This window comes from Echiichthys vipera (assembly GCF_963691815.1).
Source record: "Echiichthys vipera genome assembly, chromosome: 18".
Taxonomy (NCBI): domain Eukaryota; kingdom Metazoa; phylum Chordata; class Actinopteri; order Perciformes; family Trachinidae; genus Echiichthys; species Echiichthys vipera.
Genome location: NC_139843.1, coordinates 24618713 through 24635380, shown reverse-complemented (window position 1 = coordinate 24635380; position 16668 = coordinate 24618713). Strand labels below are relative to the sequence as shown.

Genomic DNA, 16668 nt, shown 5'->3' with positions numbered 1-16668 from the left:
GATTGATCAATAAATATAATTGTGTATCACCAGCATAACAAGTGCATAACGAGTGCTTCCTTATAATATTTCCCATGGAGGCATATATAAGGTGAAAAGAATCAGTCCAAGGACAGAACCCTGTGGAACTCCGTGACTGACTTCAGTGTGCATGGAGGATTTGTCATTAACATGTACAAACTAAGATCTATCTGACAAATATGACTTAAACCAGCTCAGTGCGATTCCTTTAATGCCAGTTAGATGCTCCAGTCTCTGTAGCAGGATGCGATGGTCAATAGTGTCGAAGGACCACTAAGATCTAGTAAAACAAGTACAGAGACAAGTCCTTTGTCTGAAGGTCGTTAGTAATTTTCACCAGTGCTGTCTCAGTGCTATGATTTGCTCTATATCCTGACTGGAAGTCCTCAAATAACTCATTATTATGTAAAAAGTCGCACAACTGATTGGCAACTAATTTCTCGAGGATCTTAGAGAGAAAAGGAAGGTTAGATATAGGTCTATAGTTGGCAAGTACCTCCAGATCAAGACTGGGCTTTTTAAGAAGAGGTTTAATTACAGCTACTTTAAAAGACTGTGGTACATAACCTGCTGATAAAGACATTTTAACCATATCTAATACAGGAGTGCTAACTAAAGGTAACACTTCTTTGAGTAACCTAGTTGGAATAGAGTCTAGGAGGCAAGTAGAAGGCTTAGATGCTGAAATTGTAGAGGTTAATTTCTTAGGGTCAACTGTAGAAAAGCAGTCCAAGAACATATCAGGTCGTACAGTTTCTAAGGTTCCTGGGTTTGAAGAAAAATTGGTGCCAAGCGAGTTGATTTTGTCTCTAATAGTTATAATTTTGTCATTAAAGAAGGTCATGAAGTCGTTACTACTGAGGGTTATAGGAATACATGGCTCAATAGAGCTGTGGCTCTCTGTCAGCCTGGCTACAGTGCTGAAAAGAAATCTAGGATTGTTCTTATTCTCCTCTATTAAAGATGAGTAATAAGCTGCTCTGGCATTACGGATGGCCTTCCTATATGTTTTTAGACTCTCATGCTAAGCTAAGCGAGATTCCTCCAATTTAGTGGAGCGCCATTTACTTTCCAATTTTCACGATACTTGTTTTAATTCACGGGTTTGTGAGTTATAGCCCGGAGCAAACTTCCTCTGTTTTAGTATCTTCTTTTTTAAAGGAGCAACAGAGTCAAGTGTTGTTCGTAGAGAGCCTGCAACACTGTCAACAAGGTGATCAATTTTAGAGAAACTAACGTTAGTGCAGGGATCTTGAATATAAGGATAAGGCATTAAAGTAAATGCAGATGGAATGGATTCCTTAAATTTAGTTACAGCACTATCAGATAAACATCTAGTGTAGAAACTTTTGCCCAGAGGTGAGTAGTCCTCTAATATGAATTCAAAAGTTATTAAATAATGGTCTGATAAAATAGGATTCTGTGGAAAGACTATAAAGTCATTGATTTCCACAGCATAAACCAAAACAAGGTCGAGGGTGTGATTAAAACAGTGAGTAGGTTCACGTATACTCTGACTAAAACCAATGGAATCTAATAGAGAGATAAACGCAGTACTAAGGCTATTATTAACAACATCCACTTGAATATTAAAATCTCCTACAATGATTACTTTATCAGATTTAAGGACTAAATTTGACAGAAACTCTGAGAATTCAGATAGAAATTCGGAGTACGGACCAGGAGCACGATACACTATAACAAGTATAATTGGCTACACAGTTTTCCAGGTTGAATGTGAAAGACTAAGAACAAGACTTTCAAATGAATTATAATTTAGTTTAGGTTTTGGGTTTATTAATAGGCCTGAGTCATAAATAGCTGCAACGCCTCCTCCTCGACCACTGCCTCGAGGAATATGAGTATTAACATGACTGGGAGGAGTGGATTCATTTAGGCTAACATATTCTTCGGGACGCAGCCATGTTTCAGTCAGACAGAGAACATCAATGTGGTTATCTGATATCAGATCATTTATTAATACAGCTTTAGATGACAGAGATCTGATGTTTAAAAGTCCACATTTTATTTTCTGATTTTGTTGCATTATCGCAGATTTGGTGTTGATTTGTATCAAGTTTTTCTGTACAGCTCCTCTTCTGTTCACTTTTGATTTAATTAATGTAGATGATCGTGAGGCACACAGCGTTTGTATAGGATACTGAGCTGTAAAGTGATCCACAGAGCGTGCAGAGAGGTGTGTAAGTCTGAAGCTATGCTTGCTGTGCGTCTGTGGTAAGGGCAGCGCAGAGAGGTGTGTTAAACTGTGACTCTGCATTGATCCCAACACTGGGTATTTGTCAGGAGGTGGTGGTGGTGCATGATGACTCTAAATTGTTCGTAGGTGTGAATGTGAGTGTGAATGGTTGTCTGTCTCTATGTGACCTGTGACCTCTCTGCCGATCCCAGCTGACATCGGGCGTGAGGCGGGGTCCACCCTGGACAGGGCACCAGTCTATCACAGGGCACATAGAGACTAACAGAGACAGACAACCATTCACACCTACGGGTGATTTAGAGTCATCAATTAACCTAACACCTGCATGTCTTTGGACTGTGGGAGGAAGGACCCGGAGAAATCCCACACAGACACGGGGAGAACATGCAAACTCCACACAGAAGAGCCCCAGATCTGATTTGAACCAGGAACCCTCTTGCTGTGAATCAACAGTGCTACGTGCCGCCCCCACTACTGAGCCCCATTATTAATTGATATGGAATTACCTGATCTTGAGTTTCTGTCCAAATGAAGTTGAAAGACCAGCGTTATTTTAGATTTGTGTTTAAATGGGACACATTGTTGAATTAATCTGAAGCACCACACAGTAAATGTGGGGCCAGGTAATATTCTGGCCCAGAGAAACTGGAGGCTTTCTCCATTTAATCCCAGCTACAAGGTCTTTTTTACAACCAAAGTAACCATATCAATACCAGTATGATCCTTGCACTGGCTACCTGTAAAATCTAGAATAGAATTTAAAATCCTTCTCCTTACCTACAAAGCTCTTATTGGTCAGGCTCCGTCGTATCTTAAAGAGCTCATAGTACCGTATTATCCGACTAGATCGCTGTGCTCTGAGAATGCAGGGCTACTTGTCTTTCCTAGAGTCTCCAAAAGTAGAATGGGAGGCAGGGCCTTCAGCTACAAAGCTCCTCTCCTTTGGATCCGACTCCCAAGTGTTATTCGGAATACAGACACTGTCCCCATATTTAAGAGTAAACTTAAAACTTTCCTTTTTGATAAAGCTTACAGCTAGGGCTTATGAGCCCTCAGCTATGTTATTTTAAAATGATTTTGTTCTGCTTATTGATGCTGCTATAGGCGTAGTCTGCCGGGGGATAATCCTGTTCCTGATACTCTGAGCTTCTCTCCTCTCTGTCTGTATCATTCATGTCTCATCAATGCATGTTACTAATTCAACTTCTTCCCCAGAGTTGTTTGTGCTTTGTCGTCTCGCAGGTCTCTGCTGATGGTGGTGGTGCCTACTGCCGTGGTCCTGCACGACGCTTCCTGCTACTGTTATAATCTATCACCTCAGCTCTGCTTGTTTCTACTATTCTGCTGTATTAACTGCCGTAACATATAAGTCATATTCACATTACTATAGATATTATTATAGTTACTGGAAGTGTGTCTGTCGCTGTCTTTGTCTCTCTCTGTCCATCTGTCCGTCTTTTCTCTCTTTCTCTCTTCTTTTCTTCCTCCCCAACCGGTGCAGACAGATGTCCGTCCTCCACAGAGCTGGGTCTGGCCCACGTTCCTGCCTGTAATAGTGAAGGTTTTCATTGCCACCGTAATCTACGAGGGAATTGTTGGGTCTGTGTAAATCATAAATAAGTCATAGAGTGTGGTCTTTACCTACTCTATAAAGTGTCCTGAGATAACCTTTGTTATGATTTGGCACTATAAATAAAATTTAATTGAATTGATAAAAACTGTACCATTCTTTAATTCAGTACAAAAGGTGCCACACAGGCCCAAAGACACAAGTGAGAGACTATTTACACGGAAACAGAAAATGGGATTTTTACCATTTCTATAGCACAGAGAGACAGACTGGAGATCCAACAGAAGAACACATTTAACCCCTAGATACAGCTCTCATTGGGTTAAAAATCAGCTTTTTTTGTGCCTGTGTAAATCAAACCAAAATGCCAACATCACTGCTATTCTCAGATGAAAAGAGTACATCATTTTAATGACAGGTTTACTAATTTAAATGATCCAGAGGATTTTAATACTATACACTTAATGATAATAATAAAAATAATAACAATAATAGGAAGAAGGAGACAGTAATACAAGACTTGACGTGTAAGTATTCCCATTTTCAGGGAAACTACAACAGTACATTGTTTCATTCCACTTTGTTTGCTACAAGATGCAAAAGAACTCAAAAAAGAAAAACGGTCACCCGCTACATGACATGTGTCCGAACGAGGGGCGGACATATTTGGCGTTCCATCTTCCAAATACCCATGGTTCAGTGAATTCCCTGCTGGCTGCTGAGGGGCACAGCAGGGGCTGAACCTGGGCTTTTCCAGTTATGGAGCAGCGTGTCCACCATGTATGCTGCCCTGCTGCGCCATCACTCAGCTCCTCTGAAAAAAGGCTTGTTGCTGAATGGCATATGTTGGGATTTATGTCTCGCAATATAGTTTTACTTCAAATATAAAGAATGCTGTAAAGTAATTTGTAATAAACTTGTTCTAAATAAACATTCCTTGACGCAAAAACAACATGTCATGAAATGACCATAGGCAATCTTTCTCATCTTCTCGTCAAAGTCAACTTCGGTTTTTAAAAACAAAGAATGTATATGTCATGGTCTCAGATTAATAATGCTAATGACAGTTCAGTCTGATGGAAGTTACCTAAGATTACTTCATGATTCCATACTATGATTTACAGTGTATTGTGACTTTAAAAAAGAGAAAGAAGCTCGTTTTTCTTCATCTTTTGTCTTTACATGGCATACTTTTGAGTCCAGTCTTTTGCTAGTTTGTTGTATCTGAGGAGAGAAAAGAAGAGAGTGAGGTTAGGTACACGCACAACACCCCATGCTGGTACTGATACATGGGAGCCTGTGGATATACTCACCTGTCTTTGTCGTTCTTGTACATGTGCGCTATGTCAGGAACTAAGGGGTCGTCTGGGTTGGGATCGCAAAGCAATGAACATATGGACAATAAAACTGGAAAGAAGCAGAATGGAAATGATCACATTAGTAACATGGAGATGAAGCTTGTTTAAAATGACCGTACACCTGATAGATCCCTTTCTGTAGTCGTCGGGGCCGGGTTTCACAAAGCAGGCTCGACATACTCGGAGCCTAATCCTGAACTCTGAGTTGACTAATCCTGAGGGCACACTCCCACTGTCCGTCCGTACTGTGCCCCGTGCTTTAGGGTACTTGTCCCCCCCTCCAGGCCCGTTTGTACTCACACTACCTGGGCCTCGATGAGTGCTTCTTGCTGCCTATACGTCATCACGCCGAAACACGTCACACGCATTGATGACATCGCGATGCGTGGCTTTGTTTCCAGATCTTTCCGTAGACCTCAGAGTTTTTGTGCGTCTTGTCGACTGTTTTTGAATCTTTTCATCGACCAAATCTGTAGTAAACACTCCACCTCCGCATCACACCAACGTGAACCTTTCACCGCCATTGTTTTAAATGTCCGCGCATGGTCCCTCCTTTTTTCTACGTCCCAACAGGCGCACAGGAAATGACCTCAGAACCGCCGTAGGGCTCGTGCTCGTAAACACGCGCACGCTCATGCTCGTACATGTGCAAACGTGCTTTACAAAAGCCCACCTCTCCCAAACGATCCGTGGACGGCAAGCGCACCGCTCCTAGGTACGGTACAGTTGCACTCACACTGGTCAAAGGAACCAGACTTTAGCCGTGACACGTGCTTGGGCACGGTACGGATGGACAGTGTGAGTGCGTCCTGAGTTGGGAAACTCTGAGATTGTGGTTCATTTTAAAATAATTGAATTAGATAATTTATTTTTTATTAATGGTTGTTATGTTAAATATATAACCTTGTTTAAAGACATGATTATACGATAAGAATTTTATGATAATGTGTTTGTGATTTAAAATACAGTACATTTAAATGTTTGAGCTCTGTGATAGACTGGCGTCCTGTCCAGGGTGGACCCCGCCTCACGCCCGATGTCAGCTGTGATCAGCTCCAGCCCCCCGCGACCCAGATAGGGACAAGTGGTTGAAAATGAATGAATGAATGATAAATGTTTGACATCTATTTGAATCTTTTCTCAGCACCATTTACAACCCCAATTCACATGAAGTTGGGACGTTGTGTAAACGTAAATAAAAACACAATACAATGATTTGCAAATTCTTTTCATTAAAAAATATTTAATGTTCAAGCTGACAAACAAATAGATGTTTTTGCAAATATTCTCTCATTTTGAATTTGATGCGATATTATATTGAGAACTGTGGCTTCCATAGTGTTCCCTATTAATTCATCATTTAAAAATATAGTTGAAGAGGTAAAATATATGATCTAAATCAAAGACATGGAGATATGACTGTAAGATCACAATCTGAGCCAATATTGTAAATTTTTTACCTTTCTTACATATTTAAAATTTGTTTTTTGTGTGACATTTATATTTCGTTGTACTATGTGGAATAACAAAAAGATTCTGATATTAAAAGTATTACGTTGATCAAATTTACTATACATTGAAAGATAGCTCAACTAAAGTGTCTTAGTTAATGTCCTTGGACCGCTGTAACAATCCAACATAATCTAGGTAGAAGAAACGGAGCACAAGAGAATGAACTGAGTGACCAACCCAATGCAAGGTTTATTAGTATTATCATTATTAATTATTATGATCCATTTTAAATAATTCCTCACTCTAAAGCTGTGATGGACATGATAGAAGCAGCATGATTACATAGAAAGTCAATCTACAGACGCGATTTCAAGACCGGCGGCACATTACTTGCATTACTCGCGTTACCATGCATTCACACCAAAAGCCATGGAGGCGATGAAAGCGTCAAGCTGCCATTCAAAATCAATGTAAATGACGCAATGACACGCAATGTCGCTTCGACCGACGCGTTTTGGGCGGTAAGAGTGATGCGATGAAGCGTCCATCACCTCATCCCCTCAACTTTTCAAGCGACATGCTGTGACGCTGTGCCACAACAGCCAATCAGCGTTGAGATCGCGGTAAGCGCCATTAAAGTTCACCGTGAAACCTCCAGGGGCTCACCGGGCTTACCAAAGCCGCCATTGTTGCAGTCCTTGGGGGAAACCAGTCTGTTCCTATGGATAAAATATAATGGATATAACTATAGACTGTGGATGGCAGCGACGTGCCTTTAGACCTCTGTTCTGCCAGAAATCCAGAAGAAGAAGAAGAAGAAGAAAGCCGTCAGTGCAGAGTAAAGCTGATCTGATCTACAGGAGACCGGGCAGCACCTGTACAGCTATGGAGGTTCAGTCACTGACGGCCTGATCTCACTTTACACAATTACAAAGCTCAAATCTCTTCCAGCCCCCCGCGACCCCGACCCCTGGATAAGCAGTTGAAAATGAATGAAAATCTCTTCTTTTAAAAGCATTCAGAGCCCTGTTAGCACTAGCATAACTTCCATTTAGCACAACAGCAGAGTAGGCTGAGCCGGGGCTTAGCTTCAGTTAGCTATCCGACTCGGCTGCTACTTGCGATTGAAGTGTGTTCAGCTGATTGGCTGACGCGTCACGTGATTCAGCTGAAAAGTTCAATATTTTCAACTCCCACGTTCGCAAAATCGATCGCTATATGCGCGAGCAACACACCTTCAAATCACGTCTGTAGATTGACTTTGACACACACACACACACACACACACACACACACACACACACACACACACACACACACACACACACACACACACACACACACACACACACACACACACACACACACACACACACACACACACACACACACACACACACACACACACACACACACACACACACACACACACACACACACACACACACACACACGACAGAGTGATAGCAACATGAAGCTGTAATTACCTTTAGACACCGTTAGTGCTGGAGACCACTGTGACCGTAGAATGTCCAAACAGATACTCCCATTGCTGTTTATATTTGGGTGATAAATCTTAGTTGTAAATGCTACCTGTAAACAAACAAACAAAAAGAAAAAACAGTCACACTGGTCTGTATAAGAATTTAATGACTCACCAATACCAATATGAAGTGATTAAATCCAGCAATCCTCAATTCCTCTCTAGCAGCAAGGCAAAAGACACAAAAGACACCTCTCCATGCTTCGTACTCCACAAACTACAGAAGTTGATATGGAAGTTAGCCCACTAACATTCACAGTTCTTTGCAATGAGAACGGTACACACAAAAATGGCCTCCGCTCTCACCATCCTGCTATCTTTTATTTCTACATCTGTTATTGATTTTACGGTGTGTGCTCCTAACATTTCTGGTTGGGGGCCACAGTGCTCCTAGTGAAAACCCCTGAAACTCTGCAATATTGATACTTTTAAAGTAGAAAAAATGACAACATTAAAGAACAGCTTTTTTATTGAGGCAAATTTTAAGTTGAAATTGATAGCTCTTAGATTTTTCATTTATATGATGGTGTTTGTTTCTTCTTCTGATACTTGTTTTTATTTTAAAGCTTTTATTGTGAAGCAGCCTGAGAGCTGGACACAGATACTTTTAGGGGGGGGGGGGGTTGTCGCTGGCTGAAGTTTGCCAGCAGCTGTTATATTATTGAATATTCAATATTGATATTGAATATAACTTAAAACCAACTTCACCCCAGTTCTCTGCCCTGTAACGTCCATTTCAGAGCACCAGAGAGCAGCACAGGCATTTAAGTGAATGCATGCAGCACTCTTCTATGTCCCTGTAGGCTGAGTATGCTCATGATTTGACAGCACTACTTTTTTTTTTTTTATCTCTGCGGATTCTAAAACTCATAGCCTGGAAACCCAAATGGCAGGAATTCAGAGGCTCAGGAACCCTATTTTATGTTTCAAATAAAAAAAAGAAAGAGCAAAATGAGTTATACATGAACAAATCATATTTTTACTTTGATGAAATATGGCATTTTTCTTAGCAGGAAGCCATGATATAAGCTTGATAATACCCTCATGGTTTGTGATTGTAATGGATTCTAAAAATGTAGATAGGGGATGTTACAGAACTTGAGGCTTACCCAACTGCACAACGAGCACAAAAACTCCCACAGTATGACAGGCCAAAGCTTTGAGTAACCAAACCAGCTCTTACCTTTGGTGGCTTGAATGGGTAGTCGGTGGGGAAGTGGATTGTGAGAAAGAAAACTCCCCCTTGATAAGGACTGTCACCCTGACATAAAGACATATTTCACACTGAAAACCATTCAGCTGGAACAAGATGACTGACAATCATCAGCACATTACAGTCACCTTCAGTGAGGACAGGGGCGTGTGTCAGCAAGCTCAAACTCTATTTTTACTTTAATGGATGTTGAAGCCTTACACTGGTGATTAATGAAAGCTGGTTACCAACCAGCTGTATTATATACTGTATATGAGTGAAGTTCATCATTTCAAGACGATAACAAACAAGGCGACAAATCAAGAGCAGTAACTTAAAATGTGATTTACTATAAACACCCAACTAGAACAGAAAAAAGCACACATAACAAATATTGAAACAATACATATCCTATAAATAATACAGTAGGCATCACAGATATTCATTTGTCAAGGACTGGATCACCTGTGGAAAGCCAGTTGAGCTCAACGGGGTTCACGTAAGTCCTTGTTGTTGGAAATCAAAGCATTCAGTGTATATTGTGACCTGTTAGTGCAGCTATAAGGCTTAGTGTTAATTAAACCCCCAAGACCAAACAACGGTCCTGCCTGTTCCATAACATGGGCAATAAATAGGTGTTGGAATCATCATATAGGCCTTATACAGCTGACTTCCAAATAAAGTGGTTTAGATAATACTGTTGGTTCGTTTCTAACCCGTCTGACGGCAGCTCAACACAATGTGCTGGAATTGTGCTCCTGTGTATTGTGTTTAAGCTGTTCTTACTCACAGGCTTAAATTTAAACATTAACATGTTGTTGTATTTGCTAATGATGCTTAAAATATGCAAGTATACCTAGAAGTTCAAAGTCAATTAAATAGCTTGATCCCATGTCATACCTTGTGTTACACAATGTAATGACGAAGGGATGCAAAACTACTGAAAGGCAATGGGAAATTGATCCAAACAAATCCCCACTGTGGTCTTAAAGGCCTATATCAAACAGTGGTAAACATGTCACAATAGTTACTAAGAGAGCATTTCTAATGTAGCACAAGCACAGGAGTGTGTATAAGGATCTACTCACACTTGGCCCAGATGATCCGTGCCGTGCTTTAGCATGACCTAGCCTGTACTCACGTTATTCAAACGATCCGGACTGCAGCACTATTGCTTCTTGCTTATACGTCATCACCCCTCAGAGTTTTTGTTTCGTCCAACTGTTTTTTAATATTTTCATCTGACCAAATCTGCAGTAAGCACTCCACCTCCGCATCAGACCACCGCAAATCCATCGGTGGAATCTTTTTAAATGTCTGTCGCAGGGAACAGTCGTATATAAATAGCCGTCAATGTACAGGCTCATGCTAATGCTTGTACACATGCTCTTGCTCTTACATATGCAACTAAGCTTTACTAAGGCCTCTCTCAACCAGGCCGCATTTGCGAAGTGTGCTGTGCTTAAGCACGAAACAGTCACACTGATCAAACGAACAAGACTTTAGCGTGAATCGTGCTTGGGCGCAGTACGAACAGTAAGGGCGTGATCACACTGTCCTCCCGGACCACGACCCGGACTTTAGGGTACTTGTCCCCCCTCCCTCTCCCCCCCGCGCCCCAGCCCCGTTTGTACTCACACTACCTGGGCCTCGGCCAATGCTTCTTGCTGTCCATACGCCTTCAAGCCGTAACACGTCACACGCATTGGTCGCGTGTGTGTGGCTTTGTTTACAAATCTTTCCGTAGACCTCGGAGTTTTTGTGCGTCTTGTCGACTGTTTTTGAATATTTTCATCCGACCAAATCTGCAGTAAACACAACGTGAACCTTTCACCACCATTGTTGTTGTTGTTAAATGTCCGCGCATGGTCCGTCCTTCTATTTACATGTCCGAACAGGCGGACATAACGCTACTGCCGTAGGGCTCGTGCTCGTACACGTGCGCACGCTAGTGCTCGTACATGTGCAAACGGCTCCGCTAAAGCCCACCTCTTTCAAACGGGCCGTGGCGGCCCAGCTGGCCCCAGTTGAGCGCGGAGCGTGTGCGCTCACACTACTTAAAGGTACTAGACTTTAGCTGAAAAACCGGTTTTGGCCGCGGCCAAAAGGACAGTGTGATCACGCTATAAGTGTTAGTAGACCTTAAGAGGACTGAAAGCCTAAAGTGAAGGTGTGATACTCACCGGACCCATTATGGTCGCCTGCCAATGAAACACTAAAAGCAATTAATGGAGAAAGAGAGAGACACAGGAAAATGTAAGCTCACAAATCACAGTCAATGTTCATCAGCCACAAGTTAAGCCCAGTTCAGACCAAAGATTTGCGACAAGTTGAAACTTGCAACTACTTGCAATGGCCAGATCATCATTCTATGAATAGAATTAATAAAGACATTCTAACAATGAACATAATAATGAACCATAGTAAATTGGAAATTAAATAGAATAAGAAATATGTAAACATCCTACTACAATATCAACTATTTTGGTATCATATCAAAAACCAATAAAACTAACCATGTTGTGCTAGCTTGTCAGGAAGTGGGCTAAACAATGCTCAGACGTTACGCTTATTTTTGGTGAGGTAAAAGCCAACATGGCCATTTTCAGGATGCATGGCTTTAGACACTAAAGAATGCACTTGTACTTTTTTCCACTCACTCAATACTCATTGACTGTGGAGTGTGTAGAGTTGCACTTTATCTTGTTGACTGCTCTAGTATGTTCATGTTGAAGAAAAAAAAGTACATTAATGTAACTGCTTTGGGTCAATTGTTAAACATTAATATTTTTAATAATAAAATAGGTTACCGGCGGCCCTGTACAATTTTCAGCATTAATTATCGGAAAATCTCTTTTTAATATCAAAAGTGGTAATGCAAAAAAAAAAAGGAAGTGGTATTGTAATTTAAATATCCCTTATCGAAACACCATTGAATTGAATTGACTCAGGAAATCAGTGGCGATAGCCAGCCCTAAGGAACAGTCGGATGAGAAATTATGACATGAAATGTGCATGTGTACTCACAGTCATCACCTACTGGTCCAGCAGAGCACTGTGCTGGGGGGTCTCTCTGCAGGTCATTCAGCTCCTGCTCAATGCAGTAGAAATACTGATGTTAGTTATTCAGCTAAACGAGTACTGTTTAAATGTAATACTGCTTTTTTTTTAAACTTCTGTGACACTTCTCTTCATGACTAGGCTAATGCTGCAAATATCTACAGCTTTTTTTCCCACACAAACCATAAAACTAAAGACTTCACATCATGTGTACCACAGCAAAAACAAAAATAAACTGTTAACTTGAGGTCAGCTAGCTATTGCTCTCCATCGTATCTCCTGGTATTCCTTAATGGATGGAGTAGTATGTGGACCCTGCGTTAAGATTTTGTTTTCTCCACTACTTTCTCTCTTCTGCAAACTGATATTTAGTGTGTTAAAGGGCTGAGTGATATGGCCAAAAGTCTCTATCCCGAGCTAACCCGTGCTTTAGGGTACTTGTCCCCCCCTCCCTCTCCCCCTGCGCCCCAGGCCCGTTTGTACTCACACTGCCTGGGCCTTGGCGAATGTTTCTTGCTGCCTATACGTCATCACGCCGTAACACGTCACAGGCATTGATGGACATCATTGCGATGCGTCGCTTTGTTTACAAATCTTTCCATAGACCTCAGAGTTTTTGTGCGTCTTGTCGACTGTTTTTGAATATTTTCATCCGACCAAATCTGCATTAAACACTTCAACTCCGCATTGCATCAACGTGAACCTTTTGGCCGCCATTGTTTTAAATGTCCGCGCATGGTCCCTCCTTCTTTTTTCTATGTCCCAACAGGCGCACATAAAATGACGTCAGAACTGCCGTAGGCCAGTTGCACTCACACTGGTCAAACTAACTATACTTTAGCAGTGAAACGCCCTGGGGCACGGTACGGATGGACAGTGTGAGCGTGCCCTTAGACTCAGGTGTGTTGAAGCAGGGAGAAACCTTAAACATACAGGGGCAGGATTGGACACCCCCTGTAACAGAACAGTTAAGAAATCTGTCCAGACGCAGGATGTGGTAGCATTTGTGGCACTAAGGCATCATCAACAACAGTACTCTCGTCTCAAATTCCAAAAGTTGTATCGATTTGTGTTTACTGTGACCAACAGGAGTCTTTACTGAAGATGCTGACTTTAATATTTACATCAGCCTGATACAATACAAGTCCAAGCAAAAATACAAAGGGACATTCAGAGATCGGAAACGTCTTCTCGATGAAAAAGATGTCTAACTGACCAAAGAGATGATCGTAAATGTTCAGATGTTCGGCCGTTGTTGTTGGTTTTCTTTCAACGGAGCATTTGGACCCGGATATTGTATTTTGAAAGAGGGTTACGGCAGCCGGGTAGAAAAATATATACAATAGACATTTTTATATCATTTTGATGATATATTATATTGGCATAATGCCCAGCTCTAGTAAAATATAACTCTAGCAGTCCTTGCCTGGTAAATGTCCATTTCTTTTCACAGCCCCAGTTTTTAAGACAGGTTTGCTGTTCATTTCCAAGCCAAAACTGAGATATCACTGACAATGTAATGTGGGTTAATTATATTCTCATATCTTAGGAAGCTTCTCCAGAGCCACAGTTAATAGAAATATGTTTTCACAGGCTGAGTAGTGAGTACTAATCTTCACGTACACAGTTGGTAGAGTGCCCTTTGATGATCAATATTAAAAGTAATGCATTTGAGAAGTTTAGCTTATTTTTTGAATATGAAAAAAATGTTCAACAATGTAAGGCATCTGTACTAAAGTTGCTGGTGTCAAAATTATTCGCACACAGCCATAATCCCTGACCAAGACATTTTTCAGTTTTTGGATGAATAACCTGCATACAATAGGCCATCACAAAGCATTTACAAAGCAAGACAAAACATGGCAGGCTATTGTAGGATTGTAATTGTTAAGTAAAAGAACTAGGACGAAGGATTCATTATTCATTTGTGACATCACTAACTAACAGCAGCAGGGTAAAAGGTGCACAGTGGTTTGGATGTGGTGGGTAAAAATGTATCAGATCTGTATCAGTTGTATCAGTGCGACTTCACCAAATAGCCAACATCCCTTCTTGTTTCAATGGCAAATAACTTGTCCCAAGTGGCCTGAACTTTCCTTCAGCTCCCCTCAGGTTATTTCCTGGTTTGAAAGGAGGAACATGAGGAAGAAGAGCGTTCAAGAACTTTCCTAGTAGGCACTACACCTATGTTAAAGCTTTCACGAGGTGCACACACTAACAAGTATACTTGTTAGTTTTATCACGTCCTCTTTCCTAAATTATGGTTTTCACGAGGACTTGTTTGGAGAAACCAGACGCTTCCCTGCTGTCTATCGACTTCTAACATTACACAAAGGCAGTTACCCGGACAGCACTAGCTAAATAGCAGGGGTGTTATAGCAAGAGAACCGAGAAACCATAGAAATTAAATTGTTAAAAATTGTTTCATATCTATGGGAGAAACAGTTGATTTAAAAAATGAATAACATCGTCCGCTGAGAAGTAACTTTTGTGGTCACCGCAGTGCTTGTATACAGAGCTGTTGTCCGGTTAGACAAGTTAAAGAACACATATAAGGTTAATGAGCAACACTGACAGGTTGGCATGGAAGCAGCCAGGGTAACGCCAGTTACTAACTAAGCTAGCTAAATTGTTAGCGAGCTAGCAACAAACTTTGAAGTTGTCAGTCTCCTGAATCTGTTCTGAGAGGTGTCAACAAACAAATTATTTCCAAAAACGTTACGGGGTTACCCAGATGTTACTTTAATGTAGGGATAACATTAAAATCGTTGTTAATAAACCTCTTTGTGGAAATAAACTCTTACGTTAGCCTAGGCCAGTTAGCTACCATTAGCTGGCAACCATAGCTAGCCAGTCAAATTTACCTTTTGTATTCTTTTCAGTGCCATGTTGACTGATGCTGTTTGCTCTTCAAGTCACGTCGACTCACTCTTTATTTGAATGTCAATATTGCAGGCGAAGTCAAAGTCTGTAATCAATTCCCTGAGTACTTCGACAGCCGGGGAAGTGTTTGTGTTTTTATATATAAAAAAAAAGCCTATTTTGTTTCCGCTTTCTCGCGTTTACGGTCGCTTCTCTGAAGTGGCTCATGGGAAACGTAGTTCTCATGAAGCCCAGTGGCGGTTTAGAAAAAAATCTTGATAGATTTGTATCTCTCCATCCTGTGATTGAACACTTCTTGATTATTTAAATATTTATTTGTCATTGTTATTGGAAATCATCTATTCATTCCATCACAGCACGAAAAGGTGTTGAACAAAATTATTATAATTATTATACCTTGTGTTTCAAACTATTTAATGAGATGTCACACACACACACACAAACACACACACACACACACACACACACACACACACACACACACACACACACACACACACACACACACACACACACGTGCCAAAATGTTTAAATGTACCCACTTTCAGGATTTTAAAATTTTTAAAGAAAATATTACTCTATGTCTTTTCCATCAAAATAAACAAAGTGATGGAAATGACAGTTGTGGATTGACATTTTGTCCAGAGTTTGCATTAAATAAACACAAAATACATTATATAAAATTTTATTTTTTTCTTATTATTTGTACATTTGAAGGACATGTGAGCTGTTTGGAAATGACAACCAAGAAACTCTTGATTTAACAAAAACTTGTTATTTCAGTTCCCTCCATGGAGCCAAGTCTGTCCTGCAGCGATGAGCCTTCCTGTCACATGACTATCGCTGTGGTCACCAAGTATACAAACCCTTAAACAACTCCCTGAATCTACTTTCTATACATTGTGTTGTACATTACAGTGACCCTAAGGGACAGGTGTTATTTTAATACTTTAAAAAAGACATAAATTCTAATATGTCTTACAACACATGATACATTTAATTAAAATTGGCATTTGTGTATCATTTGTATTTGAAATTAATATTAGATCAATATCAAATTCATATTTAAGGCGGCTTGAATGTCCAACATCTGGTCCAGGGAATAAGGAAATATTGCAAAAACCACATATCAAATCAAATCGTTATTTTACATACAGTGGTTTCACTCTCTTACAGGGTAATTTTTTACTTCTTCGAATGAATACTGTCATTAACCTCAAGTCAAACCCAAGCCCCCACCAAAGCGACTTCCTGGTTGTACCAATAAGGAAGTGCCAAAAACTACAGTTCTCTGAGTGTCCAGTAGGGGTAGTTTGCACAATAGAGCAGGTTGAGCCCCATGTTAAACAAGCCGTTTTCACAGCATAATTA

The 16668-nt window shown here is 40.7% G+C and overlaps 1 protein-coding gene across 1 annotated transcript; it reads right to left on the bottom strand.

The window, feature by feature from the left end:
- Window positions 1-3955: 3955 nt before the first annotated feature.
- On the bottom strand, window positions 3956-15429 carry ube2d1b (ubiquitin-conjugating enzyme E2D 1b). The gene is made up of 7 exons (XM_083932751.1): window positions 15279-15429; window positions 12382-12445; window positions 11538-11569; window positions 9346-9423; window positions 8107-8212; window positions 5123-5216; window positions 3956-5033 (listed from the first exon to the last, which is right to left on the bottom strand). The coding sequence occupies exons 1-7, from the start codon at window positions 15300-15302 to the stop codon at window positions 4988-4990; spliced, it is 444 nt and encodes a 147-aa protein (XP_083788877.1). The 5' UTR covers window positions 15303-15429; the 3' UTR covers window positions 3956-4987.
- Between the last annotated feature and the right edge of the window lie 1239 nt (window positions 15430-16668).

What these genes read in the sequence shown, in the direction of transcription:
- ube2d1b (XM_083932751.1), bottom strand. Translation starts at nt 15,302, where the DNA reads ATGGCACTGAAAAGAATACAAAAG. An exon ending in TGGACCAGTAGGTGATGACT is followed by an intron (nt 11,570 to 12,381) that starts GTGAGTACACAT and finishes AATTGCTTTTAG; the next exon opens with TGTTTCATTGGCAGGCGACC. An exon ending in AGGCGACCATAATGGGTCCG is followed by an intron (nt 9,424 to 11,537) that starts GTGAGTATCACA and finishes TCTTTATGTCAG; the next exon opens with GGTGACAGTCCTTATCAAGG.